Source organism: Cervus elaphus, chromosome 1 (assembly GCF_910594005.1).
Source record: "Cervus elaphus chromosome 1, mCerEla1.1, whole genome shotgun sequence".
NCBI lineage: Eukaryota > Metazoa > Chordata > Mammalia > Artiodactyla > Cervidae > Cervus > Cervus elaphus.
The window spans coordinates 70,950,184-70,971,627 of NC_057815.1; the positions used below are offsets into that span (position 1 = coordinate 70,950,184).

Sequence of the window (21,444 nt, forward strand, 5' to 3'; positions counted from 1 at the left end):
CTAACTTCTGATTTATTTATAAGGTATGCCTAAAATTTGGGATAGCAGTCAGCTCATGAAGAGGAAATATTATTCAGATATAGAATAAGTGGCAAAGTATTTTCATGGTTGTCAGCTCAATTTCCAAATGTCAATTGTTATCATATTTAGGGACATATATATATATATATTGTCTTAAAATTAAGAAATGCGTGGATGTCAAAAGAACTTAAATAAGAAAAATGCATATCTCTTTTCAAGACAAGATTTTTTAAAAGATTTATGCAAGAGGGACATACCCATGCTTGACTATTCCATATATTTATTCAGTATTGAAATCTATATTGCATTCCATAAAGAAAAGCTGCAAATTTATTCAGAAAAAAGTATTAGAGTTATAACCCTTCCTACAAAAGTTTTCTGCTAACTTACTCTTTGAACACAAAACTTCAACATTTTATCTAGAGCCTATGCTTGAATATTTGGCATATATAGAATTTTATATATCTAAATTTTCTAGCTATTTCTTTTCTTGATTAAAATGGCCTGCGTACTGGACTTGATGTTTCATAACCAAAAAAAAAAAAAAAACCTGAGAATTAAAATATCCCACATTTTCTACCTTTTATTCTATCAGGAATGACTTTCATGTCTTCTATATTCCATAAATATCAATTCCCACTTTCATCATTTTTCTTTTTATTCAAGGTGATTCATATTCATTTTAACCCTTCTCACATTAAAATGGTCAAGCCTATTTAAGATGATTCAGTCATCCTGTAGTTTCTCAGACTGAGTTCAATATGGGGTCAACCTTCCATCTTTCCTCAAGCTTTTCCTCCCACAAATATTTTAATCATAGCAAATTTGGGAGAATTTTTTTAAAACAACTAAGAACAACCTTTTATTATAGTTGGGAATAAACTTATATCACCTTTGTATGGAAAGAATAACTCACTCAAAAATAAAATGATGTAATAAGATACAGAGAGCCCAATGTATAAAATAGATAAAAGTGCAGGAGCTTTGCTTAACAAGGAGCAGGGACCAGGGTCCCTCTCATATAACAGTCCTCATTTTGACCTGCAAACATCTTCACATGTGGCTACTAGCTATGTGAAACACTGGTTGGAAACAGTGATTGAGATAATGATTTACTTATAATTTTGAGTGACTTGTTGTAAGTGCGTGGGTAGGTAAGTAGATAAATGCTGTCTTGTTTCAAGGTGTAAAATAGAAGGATATTTTAAATGAAAAAATAAGGGAAAATAAAGAAAGCTCTGTCAATGAACAATATGCAGTTAATAAATTATGTAATGAAGATTGTATGTGGAAATAATTTGGTCCTGCAGGTTCATTTATGCAGAAAGACTAAGGAAAATTGCAGGTTATTATTGACTGAGTGGGTTAAAGATTCACTTGTATATGTTAGGGGAATGTAATTAAAAACTAAATCTTCCCCAAGCAAAGAAACTTCTCCACAAAGATACAAGAGAAAGATCACACTTTTTATCATGAATAAGCATTAAACCAAAATGCGGCTTGCATCACAGGAAATTCACTGAGATTGCAAAGACAGAAAGAAAGCTCACCCTTTTATACAGCCACGCAGATACAAGTCATTATGGGCATGTCCTCAAGATAAACAGTAATCCCAATCCTCAAGTAAGAGGACTTGACAGCATTAATTGTCACACATAGTTCATCCTAGATTTTACTGGTAATTAGAATGTTAGTTAATTGGGAAAAGCGAGTGCCTTAATTTTATTTGTTCTTACGGTCTAAAAACCATGTGTATTCATCTTGTATGATTTTCTTCCTTCACTTGTTTTTTATTTCTCCCAAAGCATTTCAAAATTTTTAAAAATGCTTAAAAGAATACTTCAAAATAGTAACAATAAAAAGAGAATAACATTTAGTCTAAATGTTTCCCTGTCCTTTTATGTTATTCCTTACCATATCCACAACTGATAATTATAATCATAATCCTTATCTTCTCTTAATTACATTCATAGATTTTTTTGATGCTGACAATTATTTTAAACCAATTTCTACATTTGTAGTTTTTAAAAGATATACCTTATTTAGTAAATGTTTATTAAATTCAAAGTACCCTCAGGCACTGAAGGAAATAAATGCAGCTGTGAGTTAAAAGTTCATTCATTTATTCATCAGTCATGGTAATCCTCATTACTATTTACCAAAGAATATACCATATACACAAAGTCAGATGAACTGAAACTGCCATCTTTAAGAAGCCCAATCTCCTATAGAAGATAGTCACTGAACAGTTATATAATAATGAGAGTTTTAGAGTGAAGATGGGTTTATAGCCCAATAGGGAGTGAATGACATATGCACACAAACCTGTGTATATTTGGAAAAAATGAAAGAAGTGGTATTTAAAATGTGAGTTTAGGATAAGCAGAGCAAACGTTCAAACTCCATACTTAAAATTAGTGTTAGAGTATGTCAGGGACAAGTTAAAATTCTTTTCTAGGATTGTGACTGGTGATTGCTGTGAAATACAGCAGCTCAGAATGTTTTTAGGTTTTCTAAGCAGTTAATAATACAGGACTAAATATCAATTGTACTGACTCTCAGTTCTGCCTTCTAGAAACCACACACATTGCAGAGGAGTCTTCTGACTCTCTGAAATGGGTTTTCATGGGTGGGGGTAAAGAGGCATTTTAGAAGGTCCTGAATGAGATTCTCGAGTTCCAAGATGTGGATTTAGTGAGAATCTTCTAAAGGGTGGATTAACCTCTGTCATTAAAATATTTAGTTTCTCAAAAATCAGAATGGTACACACTTACTTAATATACTCAATATCTTTCAGCCCAAAACCTTAGCATCAGTGGTTAAGATCCTTCATTATATATGCCTTGTTCATTATCCCCTCACCTCTTTATGACCCTCAACTTGTAATTTATATGCTGGCAATTATCAAATTAGTAAAAATTCCCCGAATTTTACAATGGTTCACTTGCTCCCATAACCATTTCATATGCTGCTACCTCAGGCTAAAATGCTGTGTCCTAAGTACTCCCTTTAGAAGACTCCTGTCATTCTACAAGGTTGAATTTAAGACTCAATACAGATAACACGCAGGGAAGAAGGCTTCCCTGTCTTTCTCCTACATCTACAAAAGTTAAGTGAGATCCCTTCCTAGGTACTTCTATAGCCCTCTCTATTTTACTGTGTTATCACACTTTATTATAACTATCACTTGTCTCCTCAACTGTAAAGTAGCTTTTTGAGGGTAAAGACCCTCTTTTTTCTCTAAATTTTTAATGGTTATAATTTAATTATAATATAATTCTAATTATAATATTAAGGTTATAATTCTTTGCAATATCAGAAATATTCAGTACATATGTGTTTAGATGGATAGATGACTTTGTGTAACATGTAAGCATATGCTCTGATTAATATGCATTGTGTAGCAGAAGACAGACTTTCAAAAGAGAATTAAGGGACTTCCCTGATGGCCTAGTGGCTAAGACTCTGAACTCCCATTGCAGAGCACCTGAATTTGATCCCTGGTTGGGGAACAAGATCCCAGATGCTGCAACTAAGACCCAGAACAGCCAAATAAATATTTTTTAAAACTTTAAAAAAACTAAAAATCAAATATTCAAAAATGATCTATTGATTTATGAAGTGTCTCTGTTATTAGTAACTTCGATTCTGAAATTCCTATTTGTGTGTGTTCTGTCACTTTAGTCGTGCCTGACTCTTTGCGACCCCATAGTCTGTAGCCCACCAGGCTCCTCTGTCCATAGGATTATCCAGGCAGGAATACTGGAGTGAGTTGCCATGTCCTCCTCCAGGGAATCTTTCCAATCCAGGGATCGAACAACATGTCTTCTGCATCTCCTGCATTGCAGGCTGATTCTTTACCCACTGAGACACCTGGGAAATATTCTTCCTGTTATACTGCTTTATTTCCTGTCTTTAGCATGTGAAAATGAGAGTATTGAAATGCTCAGTATAATTGAATGTTGTCACTCCCTGATTTCACGATTTTCATGTGACTTTCCTCAGCTGATTTCTTTCTTTCTTTCTTTTTTTAGGAAAAAATCCTATTACACTGACCGGAGGAGCAAATCAATGGGCAGGTTGGTGGGTGATATGTAATTTGTTTACAACCAATTTGTCATTCGGGAAAAAAAAAGTAAAAATGCATTTGATTATCTGTAACAGCAGTTGTAAATTTTAGAAAGGGGAACTTTATTATTTATTCAAGAGATTTCCAAAGTGATTATGCCAAATTTAATAATGCTTAAAATCATGATCTATTTTTTTTCTGTTTACCATTGCCATTCCTACAATCTTCCCTTTATATAATATTATAGAACAAGGATTTTAATTGCTAGTTAGTGTTTTAGGAGATTTTAATTTTAAAAACAGTTATAAAACCAGGATTGATAGGTAAATGATGACCCACTAAAGTAATAGACATAGTAGAGGCGTTCTGGATCGTTTAATCCAAGCCTCTTATTGATAAGATGGTAAAAGAAAGATTAGCATCCGGAGTGATGAAGTGGTTTCCCAAGGTCATACAGTATCTTTTGTATCACGTACCTACTTTTATTCCACTAGCTGAAGCTGACTCTCTTTCAGTCCTGGTATTGAAAGCGAACTTCTTTTTAAAAGCTTTATCTCAAAGCAACATCTCCTTACGTATTGTGGTAACAGTAGCTATGGCAAAGGAATTAATTAAAACATAACCCTGAGACACAAGAAACCCTCCCACCTGAATTGCCTTGGCCCCTTTTCACCAGAGGAAATGAGCTTTCATTTAATGAACTCTACAAACAAAAGGCTTATGATATTTGACTGTTCTGCTCCTTGCAAAGAAATCAATTAACCAAAGCAGAATGTGAATGTCATGTAGTAGGCTCTAGTGAATGATACTGCAGGATGTTGCAAATCAGAATGACACAAAAACTAGAAAAATACGGTGTAAATATCTGACCATTTAAAGAAAGAATTTAGTAAATCTAGTTCTTTTACCAAAGAAATGTCTAAACATAATTTGGAATTTTAAAATAGGAAATTTTTGTATTCAAGAGAATAAGAGTATACTCCTTTAAACACTAAATCTAAGTGTGGTTGGAATAGGTGACAAGAAAAGTAAATTGTGGGGGGAAAACTTGAAATTTGAATGAATGTTAAAAGGAATTAGTACTTAAATGGCTTTTAATAAAATTAATGACGTTTCTTAGCCAGTCAGATTTTTCTGTTTGTCAGGTTGACATATTCAGAGTTACTGTGAGCTTTCACGATTTCCCTTGTGTTCATTTGTTCCTGGTCTATACAGCAAATTTCCAAAGTTATTTTTGCATAACAAGGTCAAATTCAATGGGATATTATATAATTATACAACTGCAAGTTTTTCTCTACACATGCCTGATTAATACTGGATTGTGTTGAAAAAACATGTTTGGGTTTACTTCTGGGTGCTATATAGAATTAGTGGGATTTTTGACACTATGGAAGTGGCGGGTTTTCTGTTATACAGGTGTATTCCTTTCAGAGACACAGAAGGATAAAACCCTGTATATTAAATTGGCAACAAATATCTATATAATGCCATCATAATTTAGTTTTAGAATAAACTTGTGTTTAGAATTCCTGATAAATGTGTATTCTGAATTCTGTTTCTTTAACATTTTTAATAGTGGAAAAATGCTTTTCTATTTTGGTCAAACAGAAGTAAACTAGAACAATGAACACTATATTATGTGTCATAATATATTTTATTTTCTTTTGTTTATTATATTTTCTTTCATTTTATGAAATGAAAATAAGATTATCAGTTATTCCAAATGATTGTTAATTTATCTTAAGTAGTACTCTAGTTTACTGACCTACAATTTACATATTACAAATAGTTTTCTTTGTTCTTGAGTTAGTGGATGCATATGAGGAGGGTAACAAATAAATAGGAAAAGAAAAATTTATAAAGTACATGATATTAAACTAAAAAAAATGATTGCCTTGGTATTTGCTTGAGTTTACACTTTCAATTAAGGAAATGACTGATTTTGATTTTTCTTAAAACTTGACCTTTGGAAAAGTAAAGTAAAATGTTTGTGTGTGTGTGTATGTGCAGGGGTCATCATTGTTATAGAATTATAAAACCCAATTTGTAGACATTTGGAAAGAGGGAAGCAAAAGTCAGATGTGTGCACTTGGATGACACTTGTGCTTTCCCTTTTCTGATATGGGAGAAGTGTTTTGTGCATGGGTAATTTGGCCAATAAGCATTAGGGGATAAATAGGCAATTATCCAGGCATTGAAGATCATTGTTTCTCCAGGCAGATCCATAGGAAATATATATAAAAATACAGTTCAAGCATTGCTGCTATCTATAATTAGTTAACAAAGCACTTTAATACTCAGTTATCAAAGCAGTTTCAAAACAACCCTTTAGGGAGGCAGAACAAAGCATAACCAGTTTTGCAGATCAAGGAAAATAAATGATTTCATTATCACCGCTTTTCACCAACGCCACGTCTCAGGCCCTAGCTTTTATAGCTGGTGGGCTCTGACCAAGTTCTTCTGACCCTTTAATCCAGATTTCTTTTCAAGTTCCCTTGAATTCTCTGCTTTCCACTGATTTTAGCAAAGAAACTTAAAGCTCTGTTAGAAGTCATCTTCACATTTTGCCATAAAATCTTGATTTTGCAAAATGGCTAATGTGATAAAGGTTTGGTTCAGTTCAGTTCAGTTCAGTTGCTCAGTTGTGTGTGACTCTTTGCAACACCATGGACTGCAGAACGCCAGGCTTCCCTGTCCATCACCAACTCTCAGAGTTTACTCAAACTCATCTCCACTGAGTCAATGATGCCATTCAACCATCTCATCCTCCATTGTTCCCTTCTCTGCCCACCTTCAATCTTTCCCACCCATCAGGGTCTTTTCAAATGAGTCAGTTCATTACATCAGGTGGCCAAAGTATTGGAATTTCAGCTTCAACATCAGTTCATTGGAAACTGAACACTCAGGACTGATCTCCTTTAGGATGGACTGGTTGGATCTCCTTGCAGTCCAAGGGACTCTCAGGAGTCTTCTCCAATACCACAGTTCAAAAGCATCAATTCTTCAGTGCTCAGCTTTCTATACAGTCCAACTCTCACATCCATACATGACTACTGGAAAAAGCAAAATTTTGACTAAATGGACCTTTGTTGGCAAAGTAATGCCTCTGCTTTTTAATATGCTGTCTAGGTTGGTCATAACTTTTCTTCCAAGGAGCAAGTGTCTTTTATTTTCCTGGCTGCAGTCACCATCTGCAGTGATTTTGGAGCCCCCCAAAATAAAGTCTCTCAGTGTTTCCACTGTTTCCCCATCTATTTGCCATGAAGTGATGGGACCAGATGCCATGATCTTAGTTTTCTGAATGTTGAGTTTTAAGCCAAATTTTTCACTCTCCTCTTTGACTTTCATTAAGAGGCTTTTTAGTTCTTCGCTTTCTGCCATAAGGATGGTTTCATCTGAGTTATCTGAGGTTACTGATATTTCTCGTGGCAGTCTTGATTCCAGCTTGTGCTTCATCAAGCCTGGCATTTCGCATGATGTACTCCGCATAGAAGTTAAATAAGCAAGGTGACAATATACAGCCTTGACATACTCCTTTCCCTATTTGGAACCAGTATGTTGTTCCATGTCCAGTTCTAACTGTTGCTTCTTGACCTGCATACAGATTCCTCAGGAGGCAGATCGGCTGGTTTAGTATTCCCATCTCTTTAAGAATTTTCCACAGTTTGTTGTGATCCACACAGTCAAAGGCTTTGGTGTAGTCAATAAAGCAGAAGTGGATGTTTTTCTGGAACTCTCTTGCTTTTTCAATAATCCAATGGATGCTGGCAATTTGATCTCTGGTTCCTCTGCCTTTTCTAAATCCAGTTTGAATATCTGCAAGTTCATGGTTCATGTACCACTGAAGCCTGGCTTGGAGAATTTTGAGCATTATTTGTTAGTGGGTGTGTGAGATGAGTGCAATTGTGTGGTAGTTTGAACATTTTTTGGCATTGTTTTTCTTTGGGATTAGAATGAAAACTGACCTTTTCCAGTCCTATGGCCACTGCTGAGTTTTCCAAATTTGCTGGCATATTGAGTGCAGCACTATCACAGCATCATCTTTTAGGATTTGATATAGCTCAACTGGAATTCTATCACCTTCACTAGCTTTGTTCATAGTGATACTTCCTAAAGCCCACTTGACTTCACTTTTTAGGATATCTGGCTCTAGGTGAGTGATCACACCATGATGATTATCTGGTTTGGTAGGGTGTCACTAATACATTTGATTGCATTGATGGCCTGGGGGTTGTTGTGGTGGTTGTAGAAGTAGTAGTGATATTCCTTTTCCTTATTAATCTCATAAATTTTATTGAGCCTTCACTTTGCACTGTAGGGTCAGGCTTTACCTATTTAGTTATCAAGATATCCCTTCATTTAAAGGATCAGAAAACTGAATGAGAATCAAAGAAATTAAGTAATAAGCTAGATCTTCTCATCCTGTGATTCAGATCCAATCATGACTGCATTGGACATGTCCTGACACATGGACATCACCAGATGGTCAACACCAAAATCAGACTGGTTATATTCTTTGCAGCCAAAGATGGAGAAGCTCTATACAGTCAGCAAAAACAAGACCAGGAGCTGACTGTGGCTCAGATCATGAACTTCTTATTGCTAATTCAGACTTAAATTGAAGAAAGTGGGGAAAACCACTAGATTATTCAGGTATGACGTAAATCACATCCTTATGATTATACAGTGGGAGTGAGAAATAGATTTAAGGGACTAGATCTGATAGAGTGACTGATAAACTATGGACGGAGGTTCATGACATTGTACAGGAGACAGGGATCAAGATCATCGCCAAGAAAAAAAATGCAGAAGGGCAAAATGGCTGTGTGAGGAGGCCTTACAAATAGCTGTGAAAAGAAGGGAAGTGAAAAGCAAAGGAGAAAAGGAAAGATATTTGAATGCAGAGTTCCAAAGAATAGCAAGGAGAGATAAGAAAGCTTTCCTCAGCTATCAATGCAAAGAAATAGAGGAAAACAATAGAATAGGAAAGACTAAAGATCTCTTCAAGAAAATTAGAGGTACCAAGAGAACATTTCATGCAAAGATGGGCTCAATAAATGACAGAAGTGGAATGGACCTAACAGAAGCAGAAGATATTAAGAAGAGGTGGCAAAAATGCACGGAAGAACTATAGAAAAAAGAACTTCATCACCCAAATAATCACGATGGTATGATCACTCACTTAGAGCCAGACATCCTAGAATGTGAAGTCAAGTGGGCCTTAGGAAGTATCACCATGAACAAAGCTAGTGAAGGTGATGGAATTCCAGGAGAGCTATTTCAAATCCTAAAAGATGATGCTATGATAGTGCTGCACTCAATAATATGCCAGCAAATTTGGAAAACTCAGCAGTGGCCACAGGACTGGAAAAGGTCAGTTTTCATTCTAATGCCAAAGAAAGGCAATGCCAAAGAATGCTCCAAACTACCGCACAATTGCACTCATCTCACACACTAGTAAAGTAATGCTCAAAATTCTCCAAGCCAGGCTTCAACAATATGTAAACTGAACTTCCAGATGTTCATACTGGTTTTAGAAAAGGCAGAGGAACCAGAGATCAAATTGCCAGCATTCACTAGATTATTGAAAAAGCAAGAAAGTTCCAGAAAAACATCTATTTCTGCTTTACTGACTATGCCAAATCCTTTGACTGTGTGGATCACAACAAACTGTGGAAAATTCTGAAAGAGATGGGAATACCAGACCACCTGACCTGCCTCTTGAGAAACCTGTATGCAGGTCAGGAGGCAATAGTTAGAACTGGACATGGAACAACAGACTGGTTCCAAATAGGAAAAGGAGTATGTCAAGGTTGTATACTGTCACCCTGCTTATTTAATGCAGAATACATCATGAGAAATGCTGGGCTGGAAGAAGCACCAGCTGGAATCAAGATTGCCATGAGAAATATGAATAACCTCAGACATGCAGATGACACCACCCTTATGGCAGAAAGTGAAGAAGAACTAAAGAGTCTCTTGATGAAAGTGAAAGAGGAGAGTGAAAAAGTTGGCTTAAAGCTCAACATTCAGAAAACTAAGATCATGGCATTTGGTCCCATCACTTCATGGCAAATAGATGGGGAAACAGTGGAAACAGAAACTTGATTTTGGGGGCTCTAAAATCACTGCAGATGGTGATTGCAGCCTTGAAATTAAAAGACGCTTACTCCTTAGAAGGAAAGTTATGACCAACCTAGGCAGCATATTAAAAAGCAGAGGCATTACTTTGCCAACAAAGGTCCGTCTAGTCAAGGCTATGATTTTTCCAGTGGTCGTGTATGGATGTGAGAGTTGGACTATAAAGAAGGCTGAGCACAGAAGAATTAATGCTTTTGAACTGTGGTGTTGGAGAAGACTCTTGAGAGTCCCTTGGACTGCAAGGAGATCCAACCAGTCTATCCTAAAGGAGATCAGTCCCAGGTGTTCATTGGAAGGATTGATGTTGAAGCTGAAACTCCAATACTTTGGCCACCTGATGTGAAGAACTGACTCATTTTAAAAGACCCTGATGCAAGGAAAGATTGAGGGCAGGAGGAGAAGGGCACAACAGAGAATGAGATGGTTGGATGGCATCACCGACTCAATGGACATGGGTTTGGGTAGACTCCGGGAGTTGGTGATGGACAGGGAGGCCTGGCGTGCTGCAGTTCATGGTGTCACAAAGAGTCAGACACGACTGAGCGACTGACCTGAACTGAACTGATCTGACTGCATTTCATTATTGACCATCATTTTTTTCCTTCATAGAAAGTGTGTGAAAGGCCTAAGCTGATAATATGATTTATTTTTCTTTAAAAGGTCAATGATGATCTAAAAGTCACTTTATTTCATATGTCCAATTCTGTCAGAAATAATAGGCCCTTGATCCTGTAGCTTATCAGCATTTTCTAATTGTCATCAGATGCCTCTTTTATTTGATCCTCCTAGCCACCTAATGAAGTAGGACAGATGGAATTACTTCCTGTTTTTACAGATGAGGGACCTAAAGCTCAAAGACTGGAAATGTTTGGCTCAGTTTCCATGACTGGCAAATTCATCCTCCAGCTTCTATACCATTGTTTTCTTCACTAGGCTGAATTTCAAAAGTTAGAATAATTGCTTTATAACACACTCAGTGTTTTTACATGTCTGCACAAGTGGCTAGAATGCAGTGATATTTTGTGATTTCAGAGACTTTCTTTGTAATAAGAAGAAACAAAAAAGACTCTTCAGATAATGTTAATGTGTTATTTTAGGCTAGAAAGAAACACTCTGGTCCCTGCAAAACCAAAAAAGATTTGGCATCTAAATGATAACCTTATTTGGCAAAGAAAAGGTCCAAACTCTTTACATGCTAAACTTTAACATCAAGAGTTGACGGTTGTTTCAAATTATACATGGTATTTTTACCATAATAGACTTTAGTGAAATAATTTCTAAGATACAATCATTGCCTGCAGATTGTTACACTAAATTTTTTAAAGTTCAAGCAGAGTTGGCCAAACAAATATTAAGAGACATTGTACTTCTCTAGGAAAATATTCTTTCCTGCCACTTTGACTTATTATTACAGAAGAAGCCAAAAATTGCCAAAGATAGACTTCATAGTGTGTAAATATGGCACATTTTTATAAGTATAACATATAGCTGAGTCTATGGATAGCAGGATGAGCACCACAGAAGCTAGTTAGAAATGCAGGGTCTCAGAACTCAAACCTGTTGAATTAGCATCTGCATTTTAACAAGATATTCAGGTGATTTAACTGTCCATTAAAGTCCTGAAAGTACCACAAAGGCTCCTTGGCTCAACTTTACTTGTTGTTAATAATCAAGTTTAAAGTAAAACACCAACTCACAACTGTCTAACAATGGCAGTACGATTACTTTTATGGGTAAGGAAACCAAGGCAAGAAGTTAAATAACTTGTCCCCACAGCTACCATAATGCAGAGCTGCCTTTGAACCCAATTTTTCTTGATTCCAAAACCCTTTCTGGTCCCATAGGACCTGTGGCTCCTAAAACTGAGTGTGTTGGGTATGTTGGAGCCTTTTCTTTCTTTTCAGTCTCCACATTTGTGGAGCCACATTGCTGTACATTTTCTAAAGTGATCTGTAGCCACACAAATATAGATATATATACATGTATACACACAACTTTAATAAATAATCTCACTGGTTTTATTTATGCTTTTTCCTACCCATCTTTATACATGATGAGTTTCTAATATTTTCCCACAAGACTTTTCTTATGAGGATAACATAGTTGCCCTGAAAGAATTTAAATGCAAGATTTGGTTTGTTTTGGAATTTATTTCCTTTGTGTGAGCACAGAAATAATATATGTGTGTGGGTATGAGTGTGGATGTATGTATGTCTTTGGGAAACTCTTTTTCAGAATGGTAGTGAAAGGTAGACATTCATGACTCTGGAATGCAACCTAACTCAGTTAAAAAATGTGACCTTGTTCCAGGGTGCAGAAATATTTTAGGAGAATCAAAAAATGGATGTCCCAAAACCCAATGGTTCTCGACAAGTCAGCTTTCCCAGACCTGGAGGATTCAGACTGCTATACTGGCCCTTTCAGCCGTGCACGGATTCACCAGTGAGTTCCCATATCTTTTCTCCCAGCATCTCTTGAAATCACCCTTTTGCTCTTTACATAATTGGCTCTCACATTTATTTCATGCAACTCTTTCTGTATTGGGAGAGTAGGACATGAAGGGAAAGGGAGAAACACTGCTTATCGCTAATGTACTGAAAACAAAATAAGCTAACTCCTCACTCAGAAAGTGCAGTATGGGGGAATGACATCAATAGTTAATGTGTTCTATTTGGAACCACATTGCTTGAGGTAGTACAAAATTTATGGGAGGCAAAAGACAATCTCTTCTTGTTTCATGCTCAACAAGAAATATGAGGATATCTAGGCTTCCTTATAAACTGAAAGATATTAAAATGAATATTTGATAATGCCCTGTATTATTTATAACTGTAGCCAAATGATTTTCTTTTAAGAGGAGGGTTTCTCTTCTGATTTACTATACTTTCCATGCATTCATTTTAAGGGGAAAATGCATGAATGACTACCCAGGACCTTATAACTGTTGCTAGATTCTGTGATCTGCTTTGAATATTAAAACCAATCCTCTTAATCTTCCCAGCTTCATAATTAACAATAAGGACACCTTCTTCAGCAACGCTACTCGAAGCAGAATAGTCTATCACATGCTGCAGCACACCAAATATGAAAATGGAATATCAAAAGTGGGTAAGAACACCAATTCAAAACACAATATGGTATTTACTTTTACTAATTACACTCAGAAGCATTTTTTGACTACTGAAGCTTTGCCTTCTTGCATTAGATATGAGGATATAATGCAGTGAACAAATTCTCAACCTTCTATTTTTCAGCCTTTAATGAAAGAAAACAAAATAAAGCTTTTTTAAGGGCATATGGCAACATGTAGTGAAATGTGAAATGTGCAAAAACTTTGGAACATAGACATTATTTCTTGAAATTTATTCCAAAGAAAAAAATCTGACTCTTGAATAATGATATATGTAGATATTTGTCCACTGTGGCTTTGTAAACAGAAAATAGAGTAGAATCATATTGGAGATACTTTGCCCACTAGGTTATATCACATAATGTATCCATTAAAAATGATGTGATTTTATTCACTCAATTCAAATGTATTCAGCATCTATTATACTCTACATATTATAAAAAGTATATGACATAGACCCTTTACTGATGGAGATTGAGAATTAGTACTAGTTCTCCATTTGTTGACTTTGAAAGATATCTGAAAGCAATTATTAAATTGAAAAAATTATTACAAACTATAAGTCTATTATAATTCCATTTCCTAAACACAGATGAAAAGAAAAATCTAGACATATATGAAATAGTTTAGAGATTATCTCTGAAAGGTGAGATTATACCTAACTTTAGCTTTCTAAATATCTGTGGTGTTTGGATGTTTAGCACTGTGCTACAGCATGTCTGATGCAACAGAAAATTGAGAAAGTCTCACCAGGGAAAATTAAGTAAAATTGCAAAGTTTACACAGAGCAAAGCAGAAAATAGCAGGTAACAGATGAGCTGGCCATTTGTTAGGGTGAAAAAGATGGCTGAAGAAATAGAGTGTTAGTCACATTCTAAAACTTTTTAAAGAGTTGATAGCTAATGGAAACTTGTACCAATATCTACTAATTTGCATTCAAATAGAATGCCACGTTAGTAAAATGAACTATGTTTCATGTCATCCAAAGAGGAATGGTCAGACTTTGGTTCTCTTTTGATTAATAATTAATTTATTATAAAGCAGTCAAAATAATTAATTTAAGCACTAAATCCTTATTAACAATTTGACACTTAATCAGAAGTTTTCTAAATTAGAAATATAGAGAAATCCAGAATATAAACTACAAATGTGTCTAAATGATAGCACTATGTGCTTATGTAGTTTTTAAAGATAAAATTGACATTTTAATGACTCATGTGCTTTGTCAAACATGCAATAAACACAGAAGGGTATAAAAATAAAATTTAAAAATTGGCACTGTTACAAAATAGTGCTAAATTTACATACATACATATATATCTCATAATTAGAATCATCCAATGTTTACAATTTTCTGTCCTTTTCAAAATTACCATTAGGTATATTTTCTCAAGCCCTTAGTATGCCTGAAAACATTATTGTAAATAGCTATAAATACTCTGTTATAAGCATTCATCAAACTGCAGTCATTTATCAAGCACTAATATAATTGTTTGAACCATAATAATGAAGCAATTCCCCAATTTTGGATATATAATTATTTCTAATTCTTTACTAATGTAAATGATATTGCAATAAAAATTTCTCTTCGGAAAAATTCTCCTCAGTTTTATCAATATCTAGTCTTCCCAGAACGATATGAGAGAGTCCATTTCACTACACTCTCATTGGGTCAAAAGAGATTTTAAATAGAGATGCATGAGACAAGTGCTCGGGCCTGGTGCACTGGGAAGACCCAGAGGAATCGGGTGGAGAGGGAGGTGGGAGGGGGGATTGGGATGGGGAATACGTGTAAATCTATGGCTGATTCATATCAATGTATGACAAAAAAAACAAAATAAAAAAAAATGTTTAAATAAAAATAAATAAATAAATAGAGTCACATATTGCTATTTATTCTCTTTGGATCAGCATTAAAGAATTAAACATTTCTTGATACACAATCTCCCTTTGAGATATTTTTGGGAGTGGGGCATTCCTCTGCTTCCTTGACCAAATTTTGTTTTGAGGAAAAACAAGTTGTTCCAGGTTCATCTGCCTTCAAATAAGTTGATATTAAAATGCCCACATTTCATGATATGGCAAAGTGCCATCCGTTAGCACCTCGCAGAGCTCCATTTATTATTGTTATAAGGACACAGTTAGACTGAGAGTCAGTCTCTTTCACAGTATCACTGTCCTTGTAGGTGGTACAGCTATGGAAGTAATTTGGGATATTTTGTTTTAAAATTAATTTATTGATCCAAGTATTATGTACGTTGCTTCAGAGGGAATTCTTCAATTAACCTAACTCAGGTACTATTCTATTTTTCTCTTTCCAGGTATCTGTAAACTTATAAACAATGGCTCATATATAGCAGCTTTCCCCCCACATGAGGTAATTTTAAAGAACAATTTCCATTAAAAAAAGTTTTCTCCTGTTCAATGCTCGATCTCATTTTTTTTTTTCAGTTAAGTCTAGCTGCCTTATTCCAGGAGGGTTCAATTAAGTGAGTGGCCCTGGACCTTTCTGAGACCCCCATAAACTGTGCCTCTGAAGTTTGCCTTGTACCAGGAATCCCAGCCTCCGAGCGAACTCGTGAATGTGGCTCAGCCACTCTGACCAGACTGCTCCAGCGTAGAGCTCCAGGCTTGACGCAGCTTGGAATTCACACAGCTGTGAAACAGAGCAGATTCTGGCCTGTGCCTACTGCCTTGGAATACCTGAAAGCCCAAGGCAAACCCCAACCCCAACCCTACACCCCATTATTTACTTGATTTTCTGCCAGATTATTACCTCTTTCAGTTTTCAGTAGATCATGTTGTGGTAGACTCTGCCTGCATAAATGAATCAGTTTTAAACTCCCTCCCCCAATACACACACATACGTGCGCGTGCACACAAACACACACACACACTATTTTCTTTTTTAAGGCAGTTTTGCACTTTAAAATAAGAGCAAAGTATTTATGGGTTTAATGTGTGTGCTTTCAAAGCCCAGCAGTCTTCTATTTTTAAAGGCTGAGGACTCAGAACCTAATCATATACCGGAGGGAATTCACAGTGTAGTATAACTCATAAAAGGTAAGATGTATTGAGCACTTCCTGTTTGGTACTGAGCTGTTATTTATACAGACTATCTCATTTAACTCTTGCAAACAACCCTTTGAGATGGGCAATAATGTTGACCCTATTTTATAGATAGATCATTGAGTTTGAGAAAGGTTAAGTATCAATGACACAGTTTTGAACCTAAGAATCCAGACTTCAATGCTTCTATTCATTACGGTATACCTACTGATATTAGGAATAGAAATAACAATAGCAGATAATGTGTTAGAGTGTTTCATACAACAGGTCCTGTGCGTGAATATTCCCATTCATCTGACAGTAACCCTGGAGAGGAGATATCATTATTTTGCCCTTGCAGAGAGACAGAAACATGGCTCAGAAATTAAACACCGTGTCCAATACGACCTAGTCAGTGAGTGACAAAGTGTTTGGAGTGTGAGTCCCCACAAGAGCTTCTATAGCACATAGTTTATTTTATTATTTTAAATACTTAGTCTACCTAACTAGTCTGTGTTCTGACAGTTTTTTTTGACAGTTTCTTATGTGAAATTTGGAACCTATTAGGGATAGGTTGGAGAAGGAAATGGCAACCCACTCCAGTATTCTTGCCTAGAGAATCCCGTGGACAGAGGAGCCTGGTGGGCTGCTGTCCATGGGGTCTCACAGAGTTGGACACAACTGAAGTGACTTAGCATGCATGCATGCATTGGAGAAGGAAATGGCAACCCACTCTGGAGAAGGAAATGGCAACCCACTCCAGTATTCTTGCCTGGAGAAACCCAGGGACAGAGGAACCTGGTGGGCTGCCATCTATGCGGTCGCAGAGTCGGACACGACTGAAGCGACTTAGCAGCAGCAGCAGCAGCAGCAGAAATAGGTTGTAAATAATAGTCATTTTCCCATTTATTCTTGTAACTTTGTAGAAAAACTAAAATATTGTACACATATGCAAAATTACGGGTACACATATACAAAATGACAGAAAACAATATTGATGAAATACAGGAAATGAAAATAAAGTGGCAAGTCAATAAAATGGACTCAGGAATTTCCTATTGATTTTGAAGGCTACTACTTGAAGAAAGAAAAACAAAGCTTATTTAGAGGAACATTGGAGTCAATGGACTCTGTAACTTGAATAAGGTCACTCACACTTTCAGACCTCCTTTTTCCTTCATGCAAGAGTGTTATTAATATCAGTCTCATACTTTTTACTGCAGTTTATTTTTTGCTTACAAAAAAGACAATAGCAAGAGGGGAGAAAGAGACATTTATAGGGAAATTTGGTATGACAATGAAGGAAGGGAAGGAAAGGAGTATATATATGAGAAAGACTGCCTAAAATATAGGTAGAGTTGATCATCTTTCCTCCCATCTCCTTAGCTTCCAATCTTTAAGCACCTTGGGTTCCCTTAGGAAAGAAAACTCTGAGACTGCACACTAACTGTATATCTACTTTTACCTGATTAATTTTTTTCATTAGAAGTGAAAGTGAAAAGTGAAAGTAGTTCAGTCGTGTCTGACTCTTTGTGACCCCATGGATTATACAGTGCAGGGAATTCTCTAGGCCAGAACACTGGAGTGAGTGGCCGTTTCCTTCTCCAGGGGAATCTTCCTAACCCAGGGATCGAACCCAGGTCTCCAGCATTGCAGGCAAATTCTTTACCAACTGAGCTATCAGGGAAACCCAGAAGTGAGAAAAACAGAAGCAAAATCCATATGAACCTCTCATTTCAGCCTTGAGGCACCTGTAGACCATGAATCAGGTGCCATTTTTTCTTCATAGGATCTCACATCCCTGCTTGTCTGGAAGGAGATGTTAGTTTGCACTGTTCAACAGCCACATTATAGCAAACACCTTTAAAATTAACTAACAGTGATTTTGTACTTCTTATGTGCCTGACATTTTATAGCTGTATGCCAAGTGGGTCCTCACAAAACCTCTTCTATACTGGTATATCATCTATATTTATTCTTATCCCCATCATCTAAGTGAGATAACTGAAACATAACTTTACTTGCTTTAAATTTTCATCAAACATGTCATAAAAGTAGAATCACACATCAAAGTGAGCAGAGGAACTTTGTTAAGTTCTGTGTCTAAGTTTTGATTCAGAAAATAAAATTATTATATCTATTGTCCTTTTTTACTATAGAAACAGAGCAGTTCAGCCTTCAGGGAACACTTTCCTCTAAAAGACAGATATATCCTATGTTTCTGAAATTGCGTATGACAGATTTTTGAGAGGCAATATAAAGAATTTTAAAACACAATTACATTTTTGGAATATCTTATCTGAAGTAAATTTTAAATATTCTAGAATTTAAAAACATGGCTAAAACTGGTGACTTAGATCTCTTATACTTTAAACAGTTTTAATTAAAATACAGTTGATTTACCATATTAAATTAATTTCACGTGTACAGTGTAATGCTTCTTTTAGATGGGGGCACTTATTCAATGTACATTTACTCTTTTCGTTAGCTTCTATTAATTAAGTAAATATTTTCTGGGACTGGGTTACTTATCAAAGCAGAATAAGACTCAATTTCTGAACTCAAAATTATAGCAATTTCTCTCAATGATAATGAAAACATTGTGTTTATTAAAAGACCTTAGGTTTCAAACAAACCTAAAGTCTAAGTTAAGTAAAAGGGATTTCATTGGTTTAGAAAAGGAGTTTAAGAAAAATTTTAAAGAACTATCAGAATATTTTCAATAAAAGATAGATATATAAATGCATTTACTGCATCACTCCAGTGATGGGCTTATGTTTACAATCCTGAAGCTTCCAATAAGTTTTTAAATCATTCTGTAAGGAGAAAAAAGCAAAAGCAATTCCTAATAATTCGCATTTCACTAAAAGAATGTGTATCAACTCATTTTATTTGTTTCAGGGAGCCTACAAGAGTAACCAACCCATCAAAACCCACGGACCTCAGAATAACAGACATCTATTATATGAGCGCTGGGCACGCTGGGGAATGTGGTACAAGCATCAGCCCCTGGATTTAATCAGGTAGGTCTTGGGGATAGATCAATAATGGAATACATATTATGCTGTTTTCTCAGCATTGTCTTAGATTTGGAATTGTTTTCTTTGCCCACCAAATCATCTGTATCAGTCAGGGTTGAACAAGAAAAAAAAAAAAAAAAGCCACTACGCATCTTTTTTTTTTTTTAATTTTATTTTCCATTTATTTTTATTAGTTGGAGGCTAATTACTTTACAGTATTGTAGTGGGTTTTGTCATACATTGACATGAATCAGCCATGGATTTACATGTATTCCCCAGCCCGATCCCCCCTCCCACCTCCCTCTCCACCCGATTTAGGGAATTAGTTTCTCAAGGGATGGGAAAACTAAGAGCTCAAACAGGAATGTGAGGCATGTTAAACCAAAAATTAACAACAGCAGACAATTGCTAACAACCCTTAATGCTGGAGGGAAAATGGGATGAAGTGTGCTTCAGAGCTTAATACCTGAGCCCTTCGGTAGGAGCTTGCTATTGATGATTAGGACTGTCTGCAGAGATGTGAAGTGTTGAGAGTCAAGCCACAGAGAATTATATGTGGCTCAGCAGTGAAGAATCTGCCTGCCAATGCAGGAGACGCTGGAGACACGGTACCCTCCCTAGGTTGGGAAGATCCCCTGGAGGAGGGCCTGGCAACCCACTCCAGTATTCTTGCAGGAAAATCCTATGGACAGAGGAACCCGATGGTCTGTAGTCCACCAACTCATAAAGGGTCAGACACGACTGAGCACACACACAATTCACAACAAATTATGGCTGCTCTGGGGACAGCCCTGAGGATGGCCAGGAGAGGAGAAAAGATACAGGCTCCTCCCATCCTTCCACCTTTGAGACTTTCAGTACCTCCTAGTGTGACTTAGCAGCAATTTACAAGGGAATCTGTATGATCTACTTCCCAGTGAAAGAAGGAAAGGCAGAAAATAGATCTGATAACAAATAGAAAGGTGGCCAGCATAGCATCTCTGCATATATTTATCTTTCACTGAAGATTTAATGAGTGTCTATTTTATTCCAGGAGGCATAGCCTAGTGAGTAACTACTCACAATTTGAATTAGTCTTGAAATAGTATTATATTCATGATTTATTTTATTTTGATGGAGGATGATTTGTTCTTATTTTTAAAAATCAGGAAATATATATTAAGGAGACTTACATACCCAGCTAACTAGAAATATTTATAGGATAAAAATGTTTAAATGGCATTCATATTATAAGATTATATGTGTTGATGAGATGTTCATGAATTATAAATATAAAGAATAACTCAAAACTGTATCAGTCATTGTCCTAATAGGAAATGGATAGAATGGACAGAATAAAGGGAGTGTTTGAAGATAATTTAATAAAATAATTTAATATACAGAAGTGTAAATAGGATCAAGAGAGCGTGAGATGATGATGAAGCGTTTGTGTACTGGTGTGCATGTGCGCTCCGTGGCTCAATCGTGTCCGACTCTGCGACTCCATGGAATGTAGCCCGCCAGGTTCCTCTGTCAGTGGGATTATCCTGGCAAGAATACTGGAGTAGGTTGTGATTTCCATCTCCAAGGAGATCTTCCTGACCCAGGGATTGAACCTGTGTTTCCTGTGTCTTCTTGCACTGAGGCATATTCTTTACCACTGAGCCACCAGAGAAGCCCAGGTGAAAAGTGAGGGAGTACCAATTCATTTTCTTTTTTAATAAACAACCATTTCTAAGCATGCGTTTGTGTTTTGTTTTCATTTTAAGAATGAACTCTAACATTTTAGTAGCTAAAGCCTTCTCAGCCTATTTTTCCAAAGAAAATATTGAAATCTGGGGAAAAAAATACATTTAAATAAATGGTCTGCTACAAAACCTGCTTAAGATAGCTGTGTGACTTTTTTCCTAATGTCTTTCAATAGCCACTGGAAGGATTTAAGTGTAAAAACTAAATGAAATAATTCACTCTAAAAGAGTTAAATTTAACATTTGTTTTTATGATAGAAGTTATTCCAACAGCAGAATCCTATCGTC

The 21,444-nt window shown here is 36.0% G+C and overlaps 1 protein-coding gene across 3 annotated transcripts in view; it reads left to right on the top strand.

The window, feature by feature from the left end:
* The window catches only part of ANO3 (anoctamin 3), a 429,104-nt gene that overhangs the window by 309,997 nt on the left and 97,663 nt on the right, over positions 1-21,444 (top strand). For all 3 annotated transcript variants that reach the window (XM_043908234.1, XM_043908242.1, XM_043908249.1), the window contains 5 exons: positions 4,056-4,100; positions 12,542-12,673; positions 13,233-13,339; positions 15,683-15,738; positions 19,311-19,432. In XM_043908234.1, the coding sequence (XP_043764169.1) occupies positions 4,056-4,100; positions 12,542-12,673; positions 13,233-13,339; positions 15,683-15,738; positions 19,311-19,432 (462 nt within the window). The remainder of the gene's footprint in view (positions 1-4,055; positions 4,101-12,541; positions 12,674-13,232; positions 13,340-15,682; positions 15,739-19,310; positions 19,433-21,444) is intronic.